Genomic DNA, 25,354 nt, shown 5'->3' on the forward strand with positions numbered 1-25,354 from the left:
AGGGTGGGAGGCAAGAATTTAAGTGGGTATGGTTTCTGTGCAACAAGCTATGTTTGAAAAGAAAAAAAAAGGCCTGGGTGTCCTTTCTTCATGTTATTTGTTTTACATTTAGAGCTACTGGCAAAGAAAATAAGAGACGCTCAAATTCAAGGCTATAGATAGTATGGCAATCAAGAAAAGTCCGCTTTACTTGCAGATTATATTTTATACAAAAAATTTCAGAAAAGAACATTTCATTGCTGTAGAATATTCTGCAACAGTTTCACGAAAGTTCACTGTACAAAATTAATGAAAATAAAACAAAAGCCTACAGCTGTAAATTATGTACTCACATTAATTTACTCGACAATACTCATTTATAAGGACATGATAAGATGGAAGTATTTAGGTATATGGATTAAAACAGATTCAGTTACAGCAGCTAAGGACACGTGGGAAGATATTTATCAACCATAAGTAAATCTGTGGATAATTTAATTAATAAAGTGTTGAAGGAATTTGTGAGGGGAAGAAAGAAAGGGTTAAGTAGGATATGTAGATTATCCCCACAGAATAAAGTGGCTTAGTATTACATGACTTGAGGGGATACGCAAGAGCTATACAGTTAAGGCTCACATACAACATAAGCAGGTTAATAAAACAAAGGGGGAAGTGATGAAAATAAATTGTGGTGGATGGGGAGTTTGAGGAAAAAAAGGAAAGAGTAGGATTTTAGATGCAGGTTTTTAAGGTAAAAAGCTGCCACCATACAGATTTTTATATTCAGAGAGCAGCAGAAAATATTCTAAGAACTAAGCCAAAACAAGAAATGAGACAAGAGGTTTTGTCAATACGGACGACAGCACATATGGACATAGAAAATAGGCAAGAGGGAGCTGTTACTTACTGGTGAAAATTGCCAAAGGAACCAAACAATTTTGCTCAAATAGTTAGACTGGGAAGGATAAAGTACAGTTGTGTACCTACCATAAATGTAGATGTTCGAGTGTATTCACTGTTGCAGTCATTACACTAGGGTTATCCTGCTGACAGACTACCCGCAGTCGCCAGAGTTCAAAAGTCTAGGTCCAGCGTCGGTTGCTGTCGCCTCTTCCCTGACATCAGTGCGCCAGGGGTATTAAAAGATGCAACCGACAACATTTTCTTCAGTTTTTCTTGCCCCAGATGTCAGGTGTGCCCAAATAGGAAAGGCTGGAAAAAAATATGTCAAAAAATATGCATGTACCAAAATAAATTTCCTTCTTCTACAAGCAAATACATCTCATAGGTTGTAGAGTAGAGAAGTACAAAAAGGACCCAGCAATGAGAAAGGGGGATGGTGGGTGGGTAACCTGGACTGCAACAGTGAATACACTAACTTCTACATTTATGGTAGGTGAACAACTGTACTATGTTCATCGTGTTTCACTGTTGCAGTTATTACACTTGGGTTGAATCCCAAAGCTGAGGTTGAGTGGCTGGACCTAAATAGGATTAGGAGAGGCTACCAGGCCCTGCAGTGGCAAAGCCTGCTCTGGATTTAGAGTAGAGAGGTAAGTGGTAGTGCTTAGTGAAAGTGTGCACTGAACTCCAGGTTGCAGCTTCTAAAATGTCTTTGGTTGGTACTCCTCTAAGAAAGGCTGCTGAAGTGGCTGCTGCTCTGGTGGAATGTGGCCTTATGCCCTTAGGCACTGATTTGCCATGTTGTGCATAGCAGAAGCGAATGCAGTGTCCTATCCATTTTGAAATGGTCTGCTTTGAGATGGGCTTTCCTTGTGATCCTGCAGCATAAGCTACCAACAGTTGCTCAGTTTTTCTGAAAGTTTTTGTTTTGTCCAAGTAGAATCGTAGCTGTCTGTGTCTATCCAAAGTGTGCAGAAGTGTCTCCCCTTTATTCTGGGGATTTGGATAAAAAGTTGGCAAATGAATGGTTTGGTTAAGAGCCACACTGGAAACCACCTTTGGCATAAATGTTGGGTTTGTCCTTAGAGAGACCCTGTCCTGATGAAAAATGATGAAAGGTTTCACTGCCATTAACGCCTGTAACTCAGACTCTTCTTGCTGAAGTTATTGCTAGGAGCAGAGCAGTTTTCCATGATAAGAATTTTATATCAGCTGTGTTGGCTGGCTCAAAAGAAGGCAGTGTGAGCTTTTCTAATACAAAATTGAGGTCCCAAGTAGGTATTGATGCTCTCCTTGGGGGTCTTATGTTTCTTGCCCCTCTGAGGTACTGCCTTAGCAGTGGATGTGAAAAAATAGGAGGTTCTGTATTGTAATGAGCGGAAATGGCAGAGGCATGGATCTTAATAGATGAAAAGGATAGGCCTTTGTCCAGCATCTCAGTTAGGTATTGTAAAATCTGAGGTATGTTTGGAACAAGTGGTTCGAGTCCTTGTGCCTGGCACAGAATCTCTTGAAATTTTCTGCATAAGATTTCCTAGTGCTGGGTCTCCTGGCTTCTAAAATGACATCCATAACAGCTTTAGAGAGAGGTGTGGTCTGAGTGGCTATATTATCTGCCATGCAGCCAGATTTAAGGTTCTGAGTTGACTGTGTAGAATCTGATTGTTTTGTTGAGTCAGAAGATGAGGAATTTGAGGTAAAGGCCAGGCTGGGCCTTGAGACAAGCTCTTTAAGATTGGGTACCAGTGCTGGCGTGGCCAGTCTGGGGCAAGCAGGAGCATTTTTAACTTCTCTTGTCTGACTTTTAGGAGTACCTTGGGAAGAAGAGGCAGGGGAGGGAAGGCATAAAATGTCAGGGTTTTCCAGCTGAATGAAAGAGCATCCACCTTCCATGCTTGTGAGTGATAAGTTCTTGTGCAGAATTTCTGTAGTTGGCAGTTGTGAGGGGAGGCAAAAAAATCTATGTCCGGGCGTCCCCATTTCCTTGTTATCATGCTGAAGACCTATGGATTTAGTTTCCATTTGTGCAGATCCATGAGATTTCTGCTTAGTTCGTGCCAGTGTATTTTTCTTTCCTGGCAGGAATTGTGCCCGCAGATGTACTTGATAGGTCAGTGCTGTGCTCCACAGAGTCATGGCTTGTCTGCAGAGGGAGTAGGAATGTGTGCCCCCTTGCTTGCTCATGTACCACATAACTGTGGTGTTGTCCGTCTTTACTAATAGTTGTCCTGGATGTAGTGGATCCTTGAAGGCTGTCAGGGTATTCTGTGCAGCTAACATCTCTTTTTGATTGATGTGAAGATGCATTTGTTCCTTGGGCCACGTGCCCAGAATACATTTTCTTGCCATGTGTGCTCCCCAGGCATAATCCGATGCATCCGTTGTTATTGTCTGCCTGGCTGTGGGTAAGGTGAAAGGCTGTCCCTTGTTGTGGTGACAGGCCCTGGACCACCATCGAAACTCCTGTTGTAGACAGGGAATTATAGTTACTATTGTTTCCAGGCTGTGGCAATGCTGAGTCCAAACACTTTTTAGATACAATTGTAGTTTCCTCATATGCAGTCTTGCAAATGGAATTAGTAGAATGCAGGAAGCCATGAAGCCCAGGGCCTGCAGAATTTTTCTTGCAGGGATCTGGGTCTTTGTTGCCATCATTTGAAAGTAATGAGTCAGTTGTCTTTGCTTGTCTGGCGTGAGATACACCATCTGGGTAGTTGTATTTAAGCTTGCACCCAGGAATATTATCTCTTGAAAGGGCACTAGTTTTGATTTCTTTTCGTTTACTGTGTACCCTAAGCAGAATAATAATCTTTTTACAAACGCCAGATGCTTTAGCAGAATGTCCTTGCTCTCTGCTTGAATAAGGCAGTCGTCCAAGTAGGGATATATCTGAATTCCTCTTTGTCTGCAAAATGCAATTACTGGTGCCAGGCATTTTGTGAAGACCCTGGGGCGCAGTAGATAAGCCAAAGGGCAGTGCAGAGAATTGGTAATGCATTGAGCCAGCTATGAATCTGAGGTATCTTCTGCACGATTGTCTGATTGGGACATGCAGGTATGCCTCCTTGAGGTCCAAAGTAACTAGCCAAGCCTTCTTGCCCAGCATGGGTAGAAGTTGCTGCAGTGTTAACATTTTGAATTTTGGAACATCCAGGAAAGTATTTAGGATTGACAAGTCCAGTATTGGTCTCCAGGCTTTGTCCTTTCTGGGAACCAGGAAGAGTCTTGAGTAAAATCCTTGTCCCTGTTCTTGCTGTGGTACTCTTTGAATAGCTCCCATGTCCATGAGAGCAGCAATTTCCTTTTGTGCCACTGCCCATTGGTTTTGTGGCAGGTCCGGCATACCTTTTGATTTTGGAAGAGTGTGAAAGTGGAACCTGTAACCCTGAGAAACTATATTCAGTACCCATTTGTCCTGGGTGATTATGTGCCAATTTTGTGCGAAAAGTGCTAGCTTTCCCCCTAGGGGTGCTGCCAAAAGGTAAGTGCTTGGCCTTTGTAGAGGAAAGTCATTGGGACTGTTTTCTATAAGGTTGTGATTTGTCTTCCCCTCCTTTGGGGGCAGAAGCAACCCATTGTTTAGGTCTGTAGGAGCCTTGGGGCTGAGATCTGCCTCTTGGGTGTCTGTATCTGCCTCTTTGTGGCCTGCCTGACACCTGAAAGGACCAATTTTTTTTGCAGGCCAGTTTCTACTAAACCTAAGTGGTTGAACCTGTAAGAAATCTTTTACTGTCTGCATAGATTTTGCTTTATCCCCCATTTTCTTTAAGACCTCTACTGCTTTAACACCAAACAAAGTATCATGCTGTAATGGAGCATCCAATCATTTTACTTTAACATGTTCAGGTAAACTTTCTTTCAACCAAGCATGCCTTCAAATGACAGAGCCTGTAACTGTGGCTCTGCAAGAAGCCTCTAATGAATCAAAACCACATTGCAGAGTATGCTTTCCCACTTGTTCAGCTGCATGCAATAATTCCTGCATTTCCTTATTGTCAGGATTCTCTGAATTTGTAAGCATTTTCTGTTTTAACAAAGACATGAGGTACTGTTGATATTTAATCATGTGAAACTGGCAGTTTAAAGCCCTTACAGCTAAAGTAGCAGAAGTGTAAACTTTTTTCCCCCATCTGTCCAGAGCTCTAGAATCCCTATTCAGAGGGAACAGGGTTTTTAGCAGTGGAAGCCTTAAACCCTTTGGGACACTGAGAAATGGTTTCAGGGTCAGCAGCAGGGTTTTTATAAAGAAATTTATGAGAGTCAGGGACCCTGTAATACCTGTCTGGCTTGACTGGTGCAGGGGGTAAAGAATCAAGAGACAGACTGGATTCAGAGAAAACTATATCAAGCACAGGGGGAGTAGCCAGGGGCCTGTGTTGAGGCAGTAAAAGAAAATCGCTGAGCCTTTTCTTGGATTCTGAATAATCCTGGCTCTCCCAGTGGAAATGTTCCCTCATGGTGTGCAGAGTTTCCCCAAAAGAGTAATCCTCAGGCAGAGAGGCTGAAGGTATAGATTCTTCAGCATCAGAGTCGTGATAGGGAGGAAGAGAATAGCCCTGATCTGAAGAGGAATCAGAGGAAAGAGGAACCTGGTCAGAGGAATCATAATCAGTGTCTTGCCTAGGCCTTTTATCAGGTGGGGGATGGGAACCCCTGATCAAAGTAATTAAGTCTTCGGCCATTTTAAGCATCTGTTTCTTTGGCATGGTTGACTGTCCAGGAGAATGCTGTACTTGTTTCTTTGTATTTAATGGTGTCTTTGACTGTACTTTGGCTGCTGCAGAGGATTTGATAGTAAGCTGTGAAGGTCTGAAAACACCCTCAGAAGTAGATGCCTGCTCAGTGGCTCTGGGCCCATCTGAGGGAATATTTTCCATAGGCCCAATACCTTGAGTATCCAGAGGCCTAGTTGTCTCCATGTGTGACTCGGATACAGCCTGTGGTTCTGAGGTAGCGGGTGTCAGGGGCTGCAAAAGCACCTCAATGAGAACAGGCGACTGGCCTAGAAGAGGATTTGTTGTCGGTTTTGGACCTCGGATGCCTGTCCTTTTCCTTGTCTTTATGTGTTTTTTTTTATGAATTCCGGTCGTCGGTTGTTCCGACGGCATTATATAGTTAAACCTTCGGCCAAAGTAATGTAATACAAAATCAAACAGACGTTTAATAGTGCGTTTGTTGAATCTAGCACAAAATCGGCAACTAGTAATGTCATGGTCAGGGCCTAAGCAAGGAATACAGTGAGAGTGAAAGTCCTTATGAGGTATTTGCTTCCCACAAGAAATACAACTGTTAACTTTTATTGACATCGGTCTGGAGCAAGAAAAAGTTTCCCTAACGGGGTACTTAGCTTTATTGAAGACTTCGGTTCTGAAACTCTATTTCGAAAATCTCAGGAGTCGGCCGACTGGCACTTGTGAACTGCTTCTGCTTCAGGCACCGAGCGGCAAGAAAGATTGAAGAAAATGGAGTCGGTTGCATCTTTTATACCCCTGGCGCACGGACGTCAGGGAAGAAGCGACAGCAACTGACGCCGGACCTAGACTTTGGAACTCGGGCCGACTGCGGGTAGCCTGCCAGCAGGATAACCCTAGTGTAATGACTGCAACAGTGAAACACGATGAACATCAGTATGAGGTAAGCCCACGAAGAAATCTGGAATGCAGGTTAGAGACGGACTTCCATATCAGGCATTAATTATCAGAGTGCAGGCAATGAGAAATGCGCAAGGGAGTCCAAAAAACAGTCCTGTTGAGTCTAGAAAAGAAACTGCTGTTAAAAATGGTAAAATGGATAACTAATGAGGCATATAAAAATGCTACAAAATAACTGTATGAATCAATTAGAGGAGGTTAGAAAAGACTGTGTAACAATATCAAGAAGGAAATTTACAAAGAACAATGACAGGACATCTGCATCAATCCCAAGCACGCAACAAGTACAGAAGGTTACAATTTTTGTTTTGAAGTGTTTGCATAAGTGTTTTATACCCCAAGCAGACCAGAGAATTCTTCCTTAGGTATACAGCAAATGCGGGATTTGTGATAGGAATGAGATAGGTAATTGGTAATATGTTTTTTGGGAGTGTAACTAGTTGGCAAATTTTAAAAATTCACTAGAGAGTAATTTGTCAAAAACAGATGTAAAGTACAGTTTTGTACCTACCATAAATGTAGATGTCTGAACTGGATAGCATCTGCAGTCATAACAACTGGGTTGTCCTGTCGTCAGGCAGCCCTTCAGTCGGCCGGATTCCAAAGTCCGGGTCCGGCTTCGGCTGATGTCGCACTTCACCCGACGTCATCTCTGTTGGTCTTCGGGTATAAAGGCATCAGCCGACGCCATTTTCCTCAGTGTTTCTTGCCCCAGATGCCAGTTGCCCTCATGGAAGGCTAAAATTTGGATAAATGCCAATGTTTCCAAAAGGATAGAAGGTAAACACAAAAAGTAAGCATGTATGTACATATATACAAACAAATACACCATAAGAGACTCCCCCCCACTAGCTAGCTATTAGGAGGGTAAACACCCTAGGAGTACCACAGAGGGGAAGGAGGGAGGGTAATCCTGACTGCAGATGCTATCCAGTTCGGACATCTACATTTATGGTAGGTACAAAACTGTACTATGTCCTTCATGGATGCATCTGCAGTCATAACAACTGGGTAGAATACCATAGCCAACAAGGGGAGGAGGATAAACTAGATTATGGTGTGTTTAGGATCCCTTGCAGTACAGCAGTGGCAAACCCTGCCCGGGATCTGGAATATAGAGGCAAATTATAATGCTTGGCAAATGTATGCACGGAGGTCCAAGTAGCCACCTCAATAATGTCTTTGGTTGCCACTCCTCGTAAGAAGGCTGTGGTAGTGGCTGTTGCCCTTGTAGAATGAGGTCTTATGTTCTGTGGAATTGGTTTTCCATGGAAGGAGTAACAGAATCGTATGCAATTTCCTATCCATTTGGAGATTGTCTGTTTGGAAATAGCTTTTCCTTCCCTTCCTGTTGCATAGGCTACAAAAAGTTGGTCAGTCTTTCTGTTACTTTTAGTTCTGTCCAAATAGTAGCGTAGCTGTCTATGTACATCCAAGGTATGCAATATTCTTTCCCCTCTGTTTTGTGGGTTGGGAAAGAAGGTAGGTAGGTGGATTGCCTGGTTTAAAGACACTCTGGATACCACCTTAGGCATAAATGTAGGATTAGTTCTCATAGACACTCTATCTTGGTGGAAGATTAGGAAGGGTTGCACTGCCATTAAGGCCTGTAGTTCTGAAACCCTTCTTGCTGAAGTAATTGCCAGTAGGAAAGCAGTTTTCCATGACAGGTGTTGTAGGTCTGCTGTTGCTGCTGGTTCAAAGGGTGATAGTGTCAATTTTTCTAGCACAAAGTATAGGTCCCAAGCTGGTAATGGTGGTTTCCTTGGAGGTTTTACATTCTTGATTCCTCTGAGGAACTGCCTGAGCAAAGGGTGAGAAAAAACAGGTGGATCAAAGCTGTATTCTGCTGAAATAGCTGATGCATGTATCTTGATGGAGGAGTAGGACAGGCCTGAATGAAGAAGTTCGCCAGGTACTCCAGAATGTTAGGCATATCTATGTTTGACACATCTTTTCCTCTTTCAGTACTCCAAATGACAAACCTTTTCCATTTTCCAGCATAGTTTCTTCTTGTTGAAGGTCTGCGTGCTTCAAGAATAATGTCTCTAACTCTTTGGGAAAGTTCTGGATTAGCTGCTGCTATGTGATGTTCCATGCAGTCAGTTGCAACGTTTTTAGGTTTGGATGTATGATGCTGTAGTTGTTCTGAGTTAACATCAAAGTTCCGAGACATGCTCCTCAGCAGTGGGTACCAGTGTTGTCTTGGCCAGTTTGGAGCTATGAGGATTATCCATGGACACTCTTCCTTGATTTTTAGTAATACCTTGTGTATCAAGGGAAGAGGTGGGAATGCATATGCTGTTAGGCCTTTCCAGCTGAAGGAGAGTGAATCCACTTTCCATGCTAGTGGGTGGAATGTCCTTGTGCAGAATTTTTTGAGCTGGTGATTGGTAGGTGATGCAAATAGATCTATCTGAGGCATTCCCATTTCTTTGAGATGGTCTTGAAGATGTCCGGTGCAGCTTCCATTCGTGGGCATCCGATGTGGTTCTGCTTAATATGTCTGCTAGAGTATTCTCCTTTCCCGGTACAAATATTGCCTGTAACTGGATGTTGTAGCTGAGTGCCAGGGTCCACAGCTCCAAAGTCATTCTGCATAGATGGTATGAATGAGTGCCTCCCTGTTTGTTGATGTACCACATGACTGTGGTGTTGTCTGTCCTTATCATCAACTGGCCCTCTTTGAGAAATGGTCTGAACTTTTGGATTGCCAGTTTTACTGCCAGCATTTCTTTTATGTTGATGTGCAGGTGAAGTTGATCCTGTGTCCACAATCCTTGCACGCATTTGTCCAGCATGTGGGCCCCCCATCCTAGGTCTGAAGCGTCTGTTGTGATGGTCTGGCTTGCTTGACATCTGCGAAAGGGTAGCCCTGGGTTTGACTGGCATGCCTGAGCCCACCATAGGAACTCCTGTTTTAAGCATGGAATTAATGGGATTTCTGTTTCTAGGCTGTGTCTGTGTTGGGACCATAAATTCTTTAGGTACCACTGTAGTTTTCTCATATGTAGTCTGGCAAATGGAACCAAGATTATGCATGATGCCATGAAGCCCAAGGCCTGCAGTACTTTTCTTGCTGTTAACTTGTTCAGTTTTGTTAGTGCCAAGAAGTAAAGAGGGAGTTCTTTTTGTTTTTCTGTAGTTAGGAATGCCATCTGTTTTACTGTGTCCAATTCTGCGCCCAAGAAAGTCCTTGTTTGGGATGGTATCAGCCTTGACTTTTGTAGATTGACTGTGTATCCCAGTGCTTGCAGCAAGTAAATGACCCTTTGTAAATCTGTTGTCAACTTGCTTTTGTTGTCCCCTTGTAGCAGGCAGTCGTCTAGGTATGGGTAAATTTGAATTCCCTGTAGTCTGCAATGGGCGATCAGTGATGCCAGGCATTTTGTGAATACTCTGGGCGCAGTAGATAAGCCAAAGGGCAATGCTGAGAATTGATAGTGCTCTGATCCTGCAAGAAATCTGAGGTATCTTCTGCAGATTGGTCGAATGGGGACGTGCAGGTATGCCTCCTTGAGATCTAGAGTTACCAGCCAACACTCCTTGCCCAGCATGGGAAGATGTTGCTGTAGGGTCAGCATTTTGAATTTTGGGACAATGATGTATGTATTTAAGGCGGACAGGTCGAGAATTGGTCTCCAACTTTTTCCTTTCTTGGAACTAGGAATAGTCTGGAGTAGAACCCTTTCCTTGCTCTGCTGTTGGCACTTTTTCCACAGCTCTCATGTTTGCTAACTGCATTATCTGTTGTAGAGCCTCTGTTTTTTGATTTGGAGGTAGATTTGGCATTCCTCTTTTGACTGGTAAAGTGTGGAAGTGGAACCGGTAACCTTGATCTATGGTTTGTAAAATCCACTTGTCTTTTGTTATATAGTGCCAGTTCTTTGAAAATAAGGTTAATTTTCCGCCTAGAGGAGCTGCTATTTGTTCCCTGGTAGGCGGATTTAGGTAAGTCACTGTGGTTGAGTTGATGTAGTGGCAGAGGTTGTGTCTGTGCCTCTGTTGTTACCTTGCCACTGTCGTCCTCTGTAGGCACCTCCCTGGATTGGTTTCTGCCTCTGGAACGTCTATTCCTGCCCCTTTGAGATCTTGTGGAGTCAGGAAAGGACCAATTTTGGCAGGCCAGTTCCTGCTAAACCTTGGGGCTGAACCTGCAAGAAATCTTTAACCGTTTGAACAGATTTTGCCTTTTCTTCCATTTTCTTCATAACCTGCTGGGCAGGTGTACCAAACAAACTTGTCTTATCCATAGGAGCATCTAGCAACTTAGCTTTAACATGATCCGGTAGAGCTTGCTCCTTTAGCCATGCATGCCTTCTTATCACTGTGCCAGTCATGGCTGATCTAAATGAAGCCTCCAGTGTATCATAGCCACATTTTAAGGAATGGTTACTAACCTGTTGTATGTTATTTACCATTTCTAATACATATTTCTTATCAATAGATTCATCAGTGGTTAGTTTTTTAGTTAACTGATCAAGCATAAACTCTTGGTATTGTATCATGTGAAACTGACAATTTAAAGCTCTAGCTGAGAGGGTAGCTGAAGTGTAGACCTTTTTGCCCCATCTGTCTAATGACCTTGCTTCCCTTTCTGAAGGAATAGGGTTTTTTGCTATGGTCGCGGCTACTGCCTTGGGACCCTGGGATATAGTTTCGGGGTCTGCAAGAGGGGCCTTGTAAAGGTGGTGATGAGTGTCTGGCACCCTGTAAAATCTGTCTGGTTTGGCAGGGGCTGGAGGTAAAGAATCTGGTGCGGAGCAGACATCATTGAAAGCATCATCCACCACAGAGAGAACAGGAGGTATAGCTAAGGGCCTGTGCTGTGGAAGGTGCAGAAAGGTCCCAAGTCTTTTTCTGGAGTCTGAAAAATCCTGTTGCTGCCATTGGAACTGCTCTCGCATGGCATGTAAGGTTTCCCCAAAGGAGAATTCTTCTGGTGGGGAAGCAGCTGGAATGGATTCTTCAGCATCAGAGTCTTCAAAATTGGAGAAAGGAGCCTCTGGCTGATCAGTTATGTCTGATTCATCGGCAGACTCATCAGAGGACACTGGCTCACGGGGCTCTGCCCTAGGTCTCTTCTCTGGGGGCTGAGAGGCCCTGTCTGGGTGAGATTGAGATCCTCTAATTAATGAAATTAAATCTTCTGCCAGAGTAAGCATTTGAGAACTAGAGGATGGCCTGGTTGTAGGGGGTTTAACAGGCACTGTTTTAGTAGTCTTTGCTGCTTTAGCCCTGGCGAAGACCTTAATGGACATGGCTGCTGGAGGCCTAGCAGCACCACGTGCTGGGGTAGAGACATCCAAGGGAATGGTGTCTGATAAGTCAGTGGCAACCACCGTAGTGGATAAAATTTCTGAGGCCGATTCAAGAGTGGTAGCAGGGGCCTCAGTTGTAGAGAAAGGTTCAGCTGTACTTTGATCAGTTTTCTCGGTTTCGGCCGAAACCGAGACACTCGCGGTTTGCTTAACCATGGTTTCGGCCGAAACCGCGGACCACGAGTGTCGGTCTTTATCTTTGCGTTTTTTGGCAGATTGGGTTGTCGGAGGATCCGACGGCATAATGTACGCAAAATCAGAACCGAAAAACTGTTCAGCAAACTCCGACTGACGCCTAAGCGTTCGTCGGTTGAACGAAGCACAGGCCGAACAGGCTGCTACGTCGTGGGCTGGGCCTAAACAAGGCAGACAATAAGAGTGGAAATCTTTATGAGGTATTTGTTTCCCACAGGTTAAACAATTATTAACTTTTTCTGACATCGGCTGAGGCAAGAAAGAGTCCCCAACGGGGTACTTAGCTTTAGAAGTCTACGAAGTAGTATTCGGTAGAAGTAATCTCTGGATCCGACCGACCGGCACTTGCGAACAGCTTCTGCTTCGGCCACGCGCAAGAAAGACTGAGGAAAATGGCGTCGGCTGATGCCTTTATACCCGAAGACCAACAGAGATGACGTCGGGTGAAGTGCGACATCAGCCGAAGCCGGACCCGGACTTTGGAATCCGGCCGACTGAAGGGCTGCCTGACGACAGGACAACCCAGTTGTTATGACTGCAGATGCATCCATGAAGGACATCTAAAGATTTTTTTTAAGTTGGGACACAGTATCTGAAATTGCCTGACAGCATATAAAGCTTTACCAAGTTTAATGTTGTTGGCTGGCAAAAAAATGAAATTACTAGAAAATGGAACTCAACATCTGAACCAACTTACTGAAGTACTGAACTCTGTAAAACAGTGAAAAGAATTGGAGGTGAGATATTTAGAAAAGCAAAGGAACAAACTACATGTAAATAAATGGAATTTGTGGGAACAATACATGCAGGGTAATGTTTAATGGGAAATGCGCAATTACTATCACGTCAGAGTGAATGATACTTGTTAAAAAGGAAAACATACATGCATACTGTAGTAATAAGAAATTTTAACATTGTATTTCTTTCAATTAATTTACGTGTGTACTTATAACACTGTTTCAGCTGTGATTTCATAAAGATGTTATTTGTTCCCCTGCATACACAGAAGGCAGGAGAAGAGGTACAGCCCCCTTTCGTTAGAGAATAAATTTTATTCTATCCAATAGCTCAAATAGCTGATACAGAAGGCATGTTTGTTATGATTAAAGAGAAATTAAAAAGATGGTTGATGAGTATCCTAGGCATCTACACCCTTCCAGGGACCATCTCTGCGGTCTTGCCGACATTACCATGTAAATGGACTCCGTTCCATGTGGGGATGGATCCTCTGGGCTGGGGAATGGAACTTAACTTGCACTGCTAAGGCACACTTGCACCTGGGTTAGACTAACATCCCTGCAATTGGTAAGATGTTACAGAAATCCTTAGCTACTACAGGCATGAATGATATTCACTTTCACCTAAAGTTGTCTGTGACATTACACACCTGTCATTCTTACAGATATAGTATGCATTTTATGACTGACAAATGTTTCATAACTGAAGATCAAGCCTACTTAATTAAAAAGTTGGAATACTCCCCACATGACTTATCTGGGCATACCTTTTTACTCATGGCATTTTTAATAGGAAGAGAATTCTGTGAAAGTCACTGGACCATGTTTGATTAATGGTTTATTATTATGGAAAAAGCTGCTTTCTTTATTGAAATCATGGCTGTATTATATCTTCTGATACACTCTACAAGTTGAATTAAAGCACTACAAATTACAGGTCACAAACCTTTCTTTTTAGATGACTTCTTGCCTTCCTTAGTACCACTTTTCGCTTTGCCCTTTTTTCTGTCTTCATTTGACTCTTCATCACTCAGAGTTAGCTTGTGCCTAAGCAGACGATGACGATGGCGAGACTTCTTTGTCATCTCAAAATCAGAATCTGAATCAGTCTCATCATCTTCATTTTCATCTAGAAGGACAAAAGAAATCCTAACTTAAAAACTGCAAAAAGTAACTTGCAGAACACAAGAAAACCTTAAAGAGAAACACTGCTCACTACCATCATTGCTGTCTCAAGGACAGAGTTCACTTAGCATACCTGAATTATGCAAAAACATCTGATATATTGGTACAATGGATAGCAACACTAAGATTACTACTGTAAGGTCAGAAGATTAAAAAAAAACATCTCTGAACATGTTCATTTTTTAAATAAAAGCCACCGGAAGACTAAAAAAAATAAATAAATATAGAACTTTGATGTTTGCCAACAATCTCGGAGCTATACAAATCAGTGTTCATTAACAAAAAAAAAAACAAAATAGCTTATGGTCAAAGATTGTCAATCTGAAAATCACTTCAAAGAAAACAACTTTCCAAAATGTGCTTAACCAAAAGAACTGCCTAACAGTGGACTTAATGTGCAAATTTAAGATTTAATAAACTTCTATATGCAAAATCAATTTCTTATGATAAAATAGGTTTAAATTTCCACATGGCTGCTGATCTATTTGCAAAACTTCTTCCATTTCACAGAATTGACAAAACCATTCCAACTGCCGTCTGTACTTTTCAAATATTAACTTTGCATTTAGTGCAAGAATCCAGTAATATGACAGCCTACAACAATTTTCCTTCAACGATATATGTAACTTCCTTGTCCATACATACACAGCCACATACATGCATATGTATATGTAAGGCACTCCTGGTGGGATTGAGTGCGGATCAGGGTTTAGCTCTGAGCAAACTGCTGTTCATATTGGTGATGGAATACATTATCAAATAGGTTGAAGGAGACAGATCAACAAAGGTGCTGTATGCAGATGATGTGGTATTGCAGGCAGACTCTGAACAAAATCTTCAGTAAAGAATAGGAGAATTGAATGCAAAACTAAAGGCACATGGGATGAAACTGAGTACAGAAAAGAAAAATGCAATGGTAGCAAGTTGGGGAAATCAGAAGCAGCTGAAAATTGAGACAGAATGAAAGTTAGTGGAACAGGTTAACATCTTCCAGTATCTGGGAGGAGTGGATGAGGAGAATAGAAATCTGAATGTAGAGGGTGAAGCTAGAATCACTGAAGCTGCAAGTCAACTGACAAAAGTGTCAAGTGTAGTACATGACAGAAGAATGTCAAATAAATTGATAAGTAAGGTGTACAAACAGTGGTGCAACAAGTACTACTGTATGATACAGAAACCTGGACAGTAATGGCAGAGCTGTTGAGGAAGCTAGAAGTGATGGAAATGAAGTGCATGAGACAGGTGGTAGAATGCACGGACGAAATAAGGACATAAGAGCAGAAGTCAATGTAGCTCCAATTGCTGCAAAGGTCAAAGAGAACAAATTATGGTGGTTCAGGCACATGTGCAGAAAAGCAGAAGACAATCTGGTAAAGATGATTTGGACGGGTCTATATCATATGAGCGAATTGCACAAACTGCGAACGCTCATAACATCAAATGTACTGGACTTTGAACTTCCTATTGTGGTGGGGGGGCTGCACCCCCCCACCCCCCTGCTAAATATATATTCCAACTCCGAGATCGTACTACAGTGAGGAAAGAGCAAATATCTCATTCTTTACTGTACCTCAATCTCAGAAAAAGCACTTCGAGGTCCAGTACGTTCGATATTATGAGCGTTCGCAATTTGTGCGATTCGCTCATATGATATAGACCCAATCTGGACAGTCAAGAAGAAGGCAAGAGGAAATGATGGCATCCAGCAAAGAGGCGGATGAAATGGGTGAGAGAAGACCAGCAACAGTCAGGTATCAGCATCAAAGAAGGCAGGAGAGTGGCATTCAATAGACACAGACAGATGGCAACAGTTGACATGACACCTTGACCTCATGTATAAAATGGGAAAAAGGGGGTTGATGATGATGACATGTACATATCTATATTTACACACTGCATGCACACACATGTAAGTGAATGTCTGTACACACAATACAGACACGACAAAACAAAACTCATTTGAGCAGCTTTACTACCCCTCAACCTAATTAACAACCCCCACCCATAAACATTACATAAATACAGTGAATCTCAAACTTGCACGACTTTAGAAACGGAATGCCTAGATATCCAGCAAAATGGTGCACCCTCTTTTCCAGGAAGCAGTACGAGTTTGCAACTTTGTATATTTAGAAATTGGGGTTTGGGGAATAAGCCCCACATTAGGAAATATTTAGAGGGGCGATATTTCACCTTTCTGCTTGCATTTTAATTGAGTTGAATGACAGCACTGTTAAATGTGATGCAAAATGCAGACAACAATGCCACCAAAAAAGTAATAAAACCCATAAACTGCAACATGCCCAGTAACATTCTAAAATTCTCCTAAACAAAAGATTTCTCAACATTGCCTTACCACTGACAGAGACAGAATATTCCTGTTCTTCTAAAATACATTCTTACGAGTAAGAGAAGAGAAAATGGGCATGATTCAAGATTTGCTTTATGTATACTATAGTATGGCAACTGAAGCAAGCAATTTTTTCAAACAGCTTTTGAATTTTAAAAGCATCAACAGGATGCTTCTGTCTTAAAACTGCAATAAAAAAATAAACTACACAATAGTTAAGTGTCAGTTACGATACATTATCCTATGGATTATGAGTGCGTATGCTTGTGTGCACAGATCTACTTCAGTATATTGAGTTAACATGACATCGAAATGCAAAACACCGAGAAGAGAAGATCGAAACGACAAAACAGCGAATGGTCAGAAACCAGACTCAACATGCAAAAAAATAGCTGCGGATGTTACAGATAATTATTTTTTTTTTAAACCTCATAGCTTTTCAGTGCAGATCACAGTACATTAAGGATCAGGAAATTTACCCTTTTCCCCACTGTAATGCATCTCAAAGTTGGTATATATAATTTGCAGAGGGATGTGGGTGATGCAGCACCCCCCTGCAAAAACGTAAAATAAAGTTGAGTAGGTTAAGTAAAATAAGCTAAGCTCTGATATAAGGGAAGGTTGTTTGTGTATTTCCTTTATTAACTATTTTTTACCATTTTTTATTAACTATTTTTTACCATTCTTTATTCAGACAATTGTCATTTTGGAGAGGATTTTATGTAAGTTGTGGTTTGACAACACATATACATTTGTTGGCCAGTAGATGAGGCCTATATTTTGATTAAAATGTTTTTAATATGTGGTTGAACTATTTAAAACATTTATATATATATATATATATATATATATATATATATATATATATATATATATATCCAATATATTGAACTCTGTATATGAACTTTAAAGTGCTACAAAATATGTTTTTTTAACTGGATTTTAATCCATAAAAATGTATTTGAACTATTAATTAATTTAATTAATTTAACTAACTTAAATAATTGATTGGGGGAGGATTTGGATTGGTGCATTATAACACCTATAAAAAAGGACGATTTTTTTGGTGCATTGTTTTAGATTTCTGAAGAAGTCTACGTGGCTAGTCGAAAATGTGTGGTAATTGGTAGCGTTAAATTAAGCTTATACTTTTTGGCTGGTGTCTCCGATTTTTACCTTTTCAAAGTGGATTAAGTAAAATATTATTTACTTTCTTTTATTTGAAAGTTTTCTAAGTCAAAACATTGTTCTGTGTATGGTGCAGACATTCACAAACATTGAAGTGTAGTTTAAAGGGACAGGTTTCTATTTCAGTTAAGTGTTTACGTAGAGGTGTAAAGAAGTGCTACATTAAATGTGTGTGTTTCTGTGCTGTACGTTTCAGGTTTTTGAAATGACAAAACAGTGAACTGTGAATCTTCCCGTCTCAATGTTATGCATTTCGATGTAATGTTAATTCTATCTACTGAAGCAGATTCACACACATACATATACACACAACAGACACAGGTTTTATATATATATATATATATATATATATATATATATATATATATATATATATATACACACACACACAAACACACACACACACACACATTTATATATTGTACGTATGTGCTTCCTGAGGAAAGTCAAATGTCAATCCAACAATGATCAGCACCTAATGGTAGAAAAAAGCAAACCTCGATTCACAAAGGATCGAAAAAAGTACAGTTGTGTACACTTAGCATAAATGTAGATATTTGAGTATATTCACTGTTGCAGTCATCACATTTGGGTTATCTGCTTGCAGTAGCCCTCAGTTGGCTTAATTATCAAAGTCTTGGGTCCTGCGTCGGTTGCTGTCTCATCTTCCATGATGTCAGGTAATCAGGGGTATAAAGCATGCAGCCAATGCCATTACATCAGTTTTTCTTGCCCCAGATGTCAGGTGCACCCCTAATGGGAAGCAATTAAATACATATATACAATGGTATACCTCCAAAAAAAAAAAGCAAATACACCAAAAAGCTTTTAAGCAGAGTAAAGGAGAGTAAAGGTATAGACAAAAGAAGTCAGGGAGTTGGAGGGAGGGTATCCATGACTGCAACAGTGAATGCACTCGAACATCTACATTTATGGTAAGTGTACACAACTGTACCATGTTCTTCATGTTTCACTGTTGCAGTCATCACATTTGGGTAGATTCCCAAAGCTAAGGATGGGAGGAGGAATTTAGATAGCATTAGGACCAGCTATAAGGCCCTGCAAGACTGCAGTGGCAAAGCCAGCTCTGGATTTAGAGAAAACTGGCAAATGGTAATGCTTGGTGAAAGTATGTACAGAACTCCAGGTAGTAGCTTCAAGGATGTCCCTGGTAGGGACACCTCTGAGAAAGGCTGTAGAGGTAGATGCAGCCCTGGTTGAATGGGATCTAATCCCCTTTTGGATAGGTTTTTCATGGTACTTACAGCAGAAATTAATGTAATGGTTTATCCGTTTAGAAATGGTTTGCTTTGAAATAGCCTTCCCCTCTGTCCCTGCAGCAAATGCCACCAGCAGCTGTTCAGATTTCCTTTGAGGTTTAGTACTGTCCAAGTAAAATCTAAGTTGCATGTGCACATCTAAGTAGTGCAGTATGCATTCCCCTTTGTTCAGTGGATTAGAAAAGAAGGTTGGCAAATGAATGGACTGATTAAGAGCCACACCGGATACCACCTTGGGCATGAAGGAGGGACTAGTCTTGAGGGACACCCTGTCTGCATGAAAGATGATGAAAGGCTCCACTTCCATAAGGACCTGTAATTCAGATACCCTTCTTGCTGAAGTGATTGCTAAAAGGAAGGCTGTTTTCCAAGAAAGGAATTTTAACTCTGCACTTGCAACTGGCTCAAAAGGAGGAAGAGTGAGTTTTTCCAATACAAAGTTAAAGTCCCAGGCTGGAGCTGGGGCACTCCTGGGTGGTCTTAAGTTTTTGGCCCCTCTGAGGAACTGCTTGAGCAGTGGATGAGAGAAGAGAGGAGAGGTTCTGTGTTGTAATGAGCTGAAATGGCTGAGGCGTGAATTTGAAGGAGGAAAAAGGAAGGTCCTTGTGAAGCATCTCAGTTAAGTATTGAAGAATCTGAGGTAAGTTGGGCGCTGTTGTGCCCATCCCTTCAGTTTGGTTCCAGGCACAGAATCTTTTCCATTCTTCAGAATAAGATTTTCTAGTACTAGACCTCCTTGCCTTCAAAATGACATCCAACACTTGTTTACTGAGGGATGGTAACGGAAAAATTAGGTAATTAGCCAGGCTGCCAGGTTCAGGGTTTGAAGCTGAGGGTGCAGAATCTGGCTCTCCTGCTGTGACAGCAGGGTAGGGGTGAGGCAAGTGCCATGGAGCTAGCGGTGACACACTGTGCAAGAGGGGGTACCAGTGTTGGCGTGGCCAGTCTGGTGCAATCAGTATCATCCTTGGTTTGCTCTGTTTGATCTTTAGTAGTACTTTGGAGAGGAGAGGCAGAGGGGGAAAGGCATAAAACTGATAGATTTTTCCAGCTGAAGGACAGAGCATCCATTTTCCAAGCTTGTTTGTGGGGAGTCCATGTGCAGAATTTGTCCAATTGGTAGTTCTGCGGGTTGGCAAACAGGTCTATATCTGGGCTCCCCCATTTATCAACATGATGAAAGTCTTTGGTTCCAGTTTCCACTCGTGTGGGTCCATGAGATTTCTGCTTAGTTTGTCTGCCAGTGTATTTAGTTTTCCTGGCAGGAACTGAGCCTGTAGATGCACTTGGTAGCGCAAGGCTGTGTTCCACAGAGCTATGACTAGTCTGTAGAGGGGGTAAGAATGGGTACCCCCCTGCTTGTTTATTTACCAAATAACACTGGTGGTGTCCGTCTTTACCATTAATTGTCCTGGAAGAATGTGGTCCTTGAAGGCTGTCAGAGCTTTCTGTACAGCTAACATTTCTTTTTGATTGATATGCAGGTGCATTTGACTTGGGTTCCATTTGCCCTGAATGCACTTCCCTGCCAGGTGAGCCCCCCATGCATAGTCTGATGCATCTGTTGTTAGGGTTTGGGCGGCAGGGGGAAGAGCGAATGGTAGTCCCTTGTTTTGGTGGCAGGCCTCTGCCCACCAAAGGAACTCTAACCGTAGGCAAGGTAGGATAGGAATCATTGCTTCTAGATCCTGAGAATGTTGATACCATAGGCTTTTTAGATACCGTAGTAGTTTCCTCATATGCAGTCTTACATATGGAATTAGTAGAATGCAGGAGGCCATGAACCCCAAGACTTGCAGCATTTGCCTTGCAGATATAGCAGGGTCTTAGTGGCCATTAGTTTGAAGTAAGTTGCCAAATGAATTTGTTTCTCAGGCGTGAGGAAAGCCATCTGGGAAGTTGTGTTCCGGCTTGCTCCCAGGAATAAAATTTGTTAACAGGGTACAAGATGTGACTTACTTTCGTTTATGGTGTACCCCAGACAAGTTAGCACCTTTTGTACAAATGCCAGATGATTCAAAAGTATGTCCTGGCTTTCTGCCTGAATTAGACAATCTTCCAGGTACGGGTATATTTGAATATTTCTTTGCCTGCAAAATGCAATGACTGGAGCTAGGCACTTTGTGAATATCCTGAGCACAGTAGATAAGCCAAAGGGCAGTGCAGAGAAAGTACAATTGTGTATACTTACCATAAATGTAGATGTTTGAGTGTATTCACTGTTGCAGTCATTACATTTGGGTAATCCTGCTGGCAGATTGCCCTCAGTCGGCCTGAATTCAAAAGTCTTGGGTCCTGCGTCGGCTGACGTCAGGTCGTCAGGGATATAAAAGAAGCAGCCGACGCCATTTTCTTTAATTTTTCTTGCCCCAAATGCCAGGTGCCCCCAAAAAGGGTAATCAAAATGTATATCTATATATAAAATTACATGCAGCAATATAAACTTTACCTTCATCCATAAGCAAATACACCACAAAGGTTGTATAAATCAGAGAAGGAAAGATAGGTTCCATCAGAAGAAAAGGGGGGATGGTGGGTGGGTAACCTGGACTGCAACAGTGAATACACTCGAACATCTACATTTATGGTAAGTGTACACAACTGTACTATGTTCTTTGTGTTTCGCTGTTGCAGTCATTACATTTGGGAAGATTCCCAAAGCTATGGTTGGGAGGCTGGAGCTAAATAGCATTAGGAGCGGCTATGAGACCATGCAGAACTGCAGTGGCAAAGCCTGCCCTGGATTTAGAGTAGAATGGCAGATTATAGTGCTTTGTAAAGGTGTGCACTGAACTCCAAGTAGCTGCCTCTAAAATGTCCTTGGTTGGTACTCCACTGAGAAAGGCTGCTGAAGTGGCTGCAGTTCTGGTGGAATGTGGCCTAATGCCCTTAGGCACTGGCTTGCCATGGTATAAGTAGGAAAAATTAATGCAGTGGCTTATCCACTTTGAAAGAGTCTGCTTTGAAACGGCCTTTCCTTGTGATCCTGCAGCATATGCCACTAGTAATTGCTCTGTCTTTCTGAAAACTTTGGTTCTGTCCAAGTAGAATCTAAGCTGTGTACGTCCAAAGAATGCAGAATTCTTTCCCCCTTGTTCTGTGGATTTGGATAAAAAGTTGGCAGATGAATGGTTTGGTTAAGAGCCACACTGGACACCACTTTAGGCATAAATGTTGGGTTTGTCCTCAGGGAGACCCTGCCCGGATACAAAATGATAAAAGGTTCCACAGCCATGAGTGCCTGTATCTCTGAAACTCGTCTTGCAGAAGTTATTGCTAGGAGCAGAGCTGTTTTCCAAGATAAAAACTTTATATCAGCAGTAGCTGCTGGCTCAAAAGGAGGCAGGGTGAGTTTTTCCAAGACATAGTTGAGGACCCATGCAGGCACTGGTGATCTCCTTGGAGGCCTTAAATTTTTGGCTCCTCTGAGGTACTGTTTTAATAAAGGATGAGAAAAGATTGGTGGCTCTGCATTGTAATGAGCCAAAATGGCAGAGGCATGAATTTTAATAGATGAGAAAGATAGGCCTTTGTCCAGCATCTCAGTTAAGTATTGTAAAATCTGAGGAATATTTGGCACAGCTGTATCTGTTCCTTGTGCCTGGTTCCAAGCACAGAATCTCTTCCATTTTGCAGGATTAGATTTTCTAGTACTAGGCCTTCTGGCTTCCAAAATGACATCCATCACAGCATTGCTGAGAGGTGTATTTTGTATGACTACATTATCCGCCATGCTGTCAGGTTTAAAGTCCTGAGCTGGCTGTGCAGGATCTGATTGTTTTGCTGGGACAGTAGATGCGGTACTTGAGGCAGGGTCCAAGCTGGTCATTGAGACAGGTTCCTTAATATTAGGTACCAGTGCTGGCGGGGCCAGTCTGGTGCAATCAGTATCATCTTTGGCTTCTCCTGTTTGACCTTTAGGAGTACCTTGGGGAGGAGAGGCAGAGGGGGAAAGGCATATACTGACAGGTTTTTCCAACTGAAGGATAGGACGTCCACTTTCCATAAAATCTTTAGAACCAAAGGCAGAAACAGCATAAAACCAATAGCTCACGACCGAAGAAATCACCAGGAACCGGATACCTTGCAAAAAACTTTGTTTTATTTGAAGTATAAAATCCACAAGATAGATGCTCACAAGTGAAAGATTCAAAGACCAAAATCAAGTCAAGCACTTTCGCCCGGGCTCTCCCAGGCTTTATCAAGACAATACCACAGGGAATGTGCATTCCTTATATACATATACAACTCTAATAATTCAATTATGCAATTAATTAATTGGGCTATTCCCATTATTTAAAAATCTCTTGGTGTTTAAAGGTACATGCTGTAAATAGCAGCAATGACAAAAGCAGAAACAAAAGCAACAAAGCAAAAATGCAAAAACACAATTCTTATCAATTTTTAGGGTCACACATACACCAAATTTAAAATCTTTGAATAAACTTTAATCTATTAAGTATATTAAATAATCTTATATTAAATATTCAACTTTAAAAACTAATAAGTATAATAATTTAAATAATATTTATACATTTATAAACAACATTGTTAAAAATCTTATTATTCTAAATATGAATTAATAAACATGTATGCTTATAAATAAATAAATACTGTACATAAACATCATACTCCTAACATTCTATTATAATTTATTATAATTTATTATAAACTTCAAAAATGGACCATGTTACCTTATTGAATACCAACCATTGATAGGTAAAAAATATATATAAAAAACATCATATGATACAATAGGTCTCCCTAAAATTGCTAAAAACTACTAAAAACAATTGTTTTACTAAAATTATATTAATTTTGAACCCAAACATATTTTATATATATAATCACAGTTTAGCGAGTCGACTATAATTTGGCCCTACGTAGTTTGAGAGCACTATTAATACTGATGGCATCATTAAGCCCTGGTGGTCGTGTGGCATTCAGTTTTATTTGCCATAACAATTCTTTATACTCCAGGGATGCTTCCCAGTCCCCTCCTCTTACACTGTTAAAAACTTGTTCCAAGACAAAAAATTTTAAGCACATCATATTACAAGTTAAAGAGTGCTTGTAGAATGCATTTGATTCTTTTTTATTTTTGATTTCATAAATGTGCTCATACACTCTTCTTTTTAGAACCCTTTCAGTTTTTCCCACATAAAAACATAAACAGTGTTGACAAAATCCCAAATAAACCACACCTTTTGAATTACAATTAAAATGACCTGATGGGAACAAATTTATATTTCTAGATTTCAAATAAATACCTTTATTATCTAGTATGTAGCAACATTGGTTACAAGCATTGCATTTATAGGTTCCCCTGGTGAGTTGGTTTTCACTATTGATAGATACTGCTTGCCTTTCCAATAATTCTTTTAAGTTGCAGTCCCTTCTTCTAACAAAATGTGGTTTGTTTGGAATACTTTTCTTAAGATCTTCACTGATGGAAAGAACAGGCCAAAATTTGCCAATAATGTTCTCTATCTCCACATTATTTGTGTTATATGTGTATAAAAAAGAAAGGTTTTTTGTTTTGTCCTTATTCATTCTACTAACAGATTCCTGGGACGTTGTAGTACCAAGTAAAGGGGGAAACTGTGTGAACCTTTTTTGGGATATTTCATTAACTAAAGTTTCAAACATACTGTTTGGATATCCTTTTTCTATAAAGAGTTCCTTTAAATAATCGCATTCCTTCTGGTACAGAGTGTCCGTACTACAAATTCTAGATGCTCTTATTAACTGGCCTTTTATAATCCCCCTTTTCTGGAATAATGGATGGTTGCTCTCAAAATGCAACAACATGTTTGAGTATGTGTCCTTTCTAAAAATGCAAGATTCAAATTGTTTGGATATATTATTTTTCCTTAAGACAATGTCCAAATAATGTAGTTCAAATGGATTAATTTTGTGTGTGAATTTTAAAAAACTGGTAGAGCAATTAATATGTTGCATGAATTCTTCAAATTCATTAATATTACCCCCCCACAAAATGCAAATATCGTCTAGGAATCTTTTGTAATGGACAATATGTTCTGCCCATCTTGATGAAAAAATAAATTCATTTTCCCAGAAATGCAATACTAAATTTGAGTAGGCTGTGGCACATGGTGTGCCCATTGCCACCCCTTTATTCTGCTTAAATAACTCTCCATTGAAAATAATATAATTGTTCTTCAAAATAACCTCAATAAATTCAACTATTAAATTTATAATGTTACTGCTGAAACCTGATTTTTCAATAAGTATTCTACTGAACCATTCTATTCCTATAGTATGCGGAATACTAGGGAATAAATCGACAATGTCAATGGTAACCATATAATTAGTTATGTTGAAATATTCACTTTTTATCCCTTTAAGAAATTCCCATGAGTCTTTACAAATGCTTTCTATTGATGAAACCAGTTTTTTAGTTGATATATCTATAAATTTACCTAATGGTTCAGTAATACCCTTTGCACCTGCAACTATGGGCCTAAATTTTAAAGGCTCAAGGCCTTTGTGAACCTTAGGGATGCCAAAAATAATTGGCGTCAGAGGTTTTTGTACTAAGAGG

At 40.9% G+C, this 25,354-nt stretch overlaps 1 protein-coding gene across 1 annotated transcript in view; it reads right to left on the reverse strand.

The window, feature by feature from the left end:
* Window positions 1-25,354, reverse strand: part of ATRX (ATRX chromatin remodeler) — a 3,779,564-nt gene that overhangs the window by 1,954,666 nt on the left and 1,799,544 nt on the right. Inside the window, exon 11 of the mRNA XM_044057254.1 lies at window positions 13,733-13,915. Within this exon, the coding sequence (XP_043913189.1) occupies window positions 13,733-13,915 (183 nt within the window). The remainder of the gene's footprint in view (window positions 1-13,732; window positions 13,916-25,354) is intronic.

The sequence above is a fragment of the Protopterus annectens genome, chromosome 15.part0 (assembly GCF_019279795.1).
Source record: "Protopterus annectens isolate FY-2018-M chromosome 15.part0, PAN1.0, whole genome shotgun sequence".
In the NCBI taxonomy this organism is placed as follows: domain Eukaryota; kingdom Metazoa; phylum Chordata; order Ceratodontiformes; family Protopteridae; genus Protopterus; species Protopterus annectens.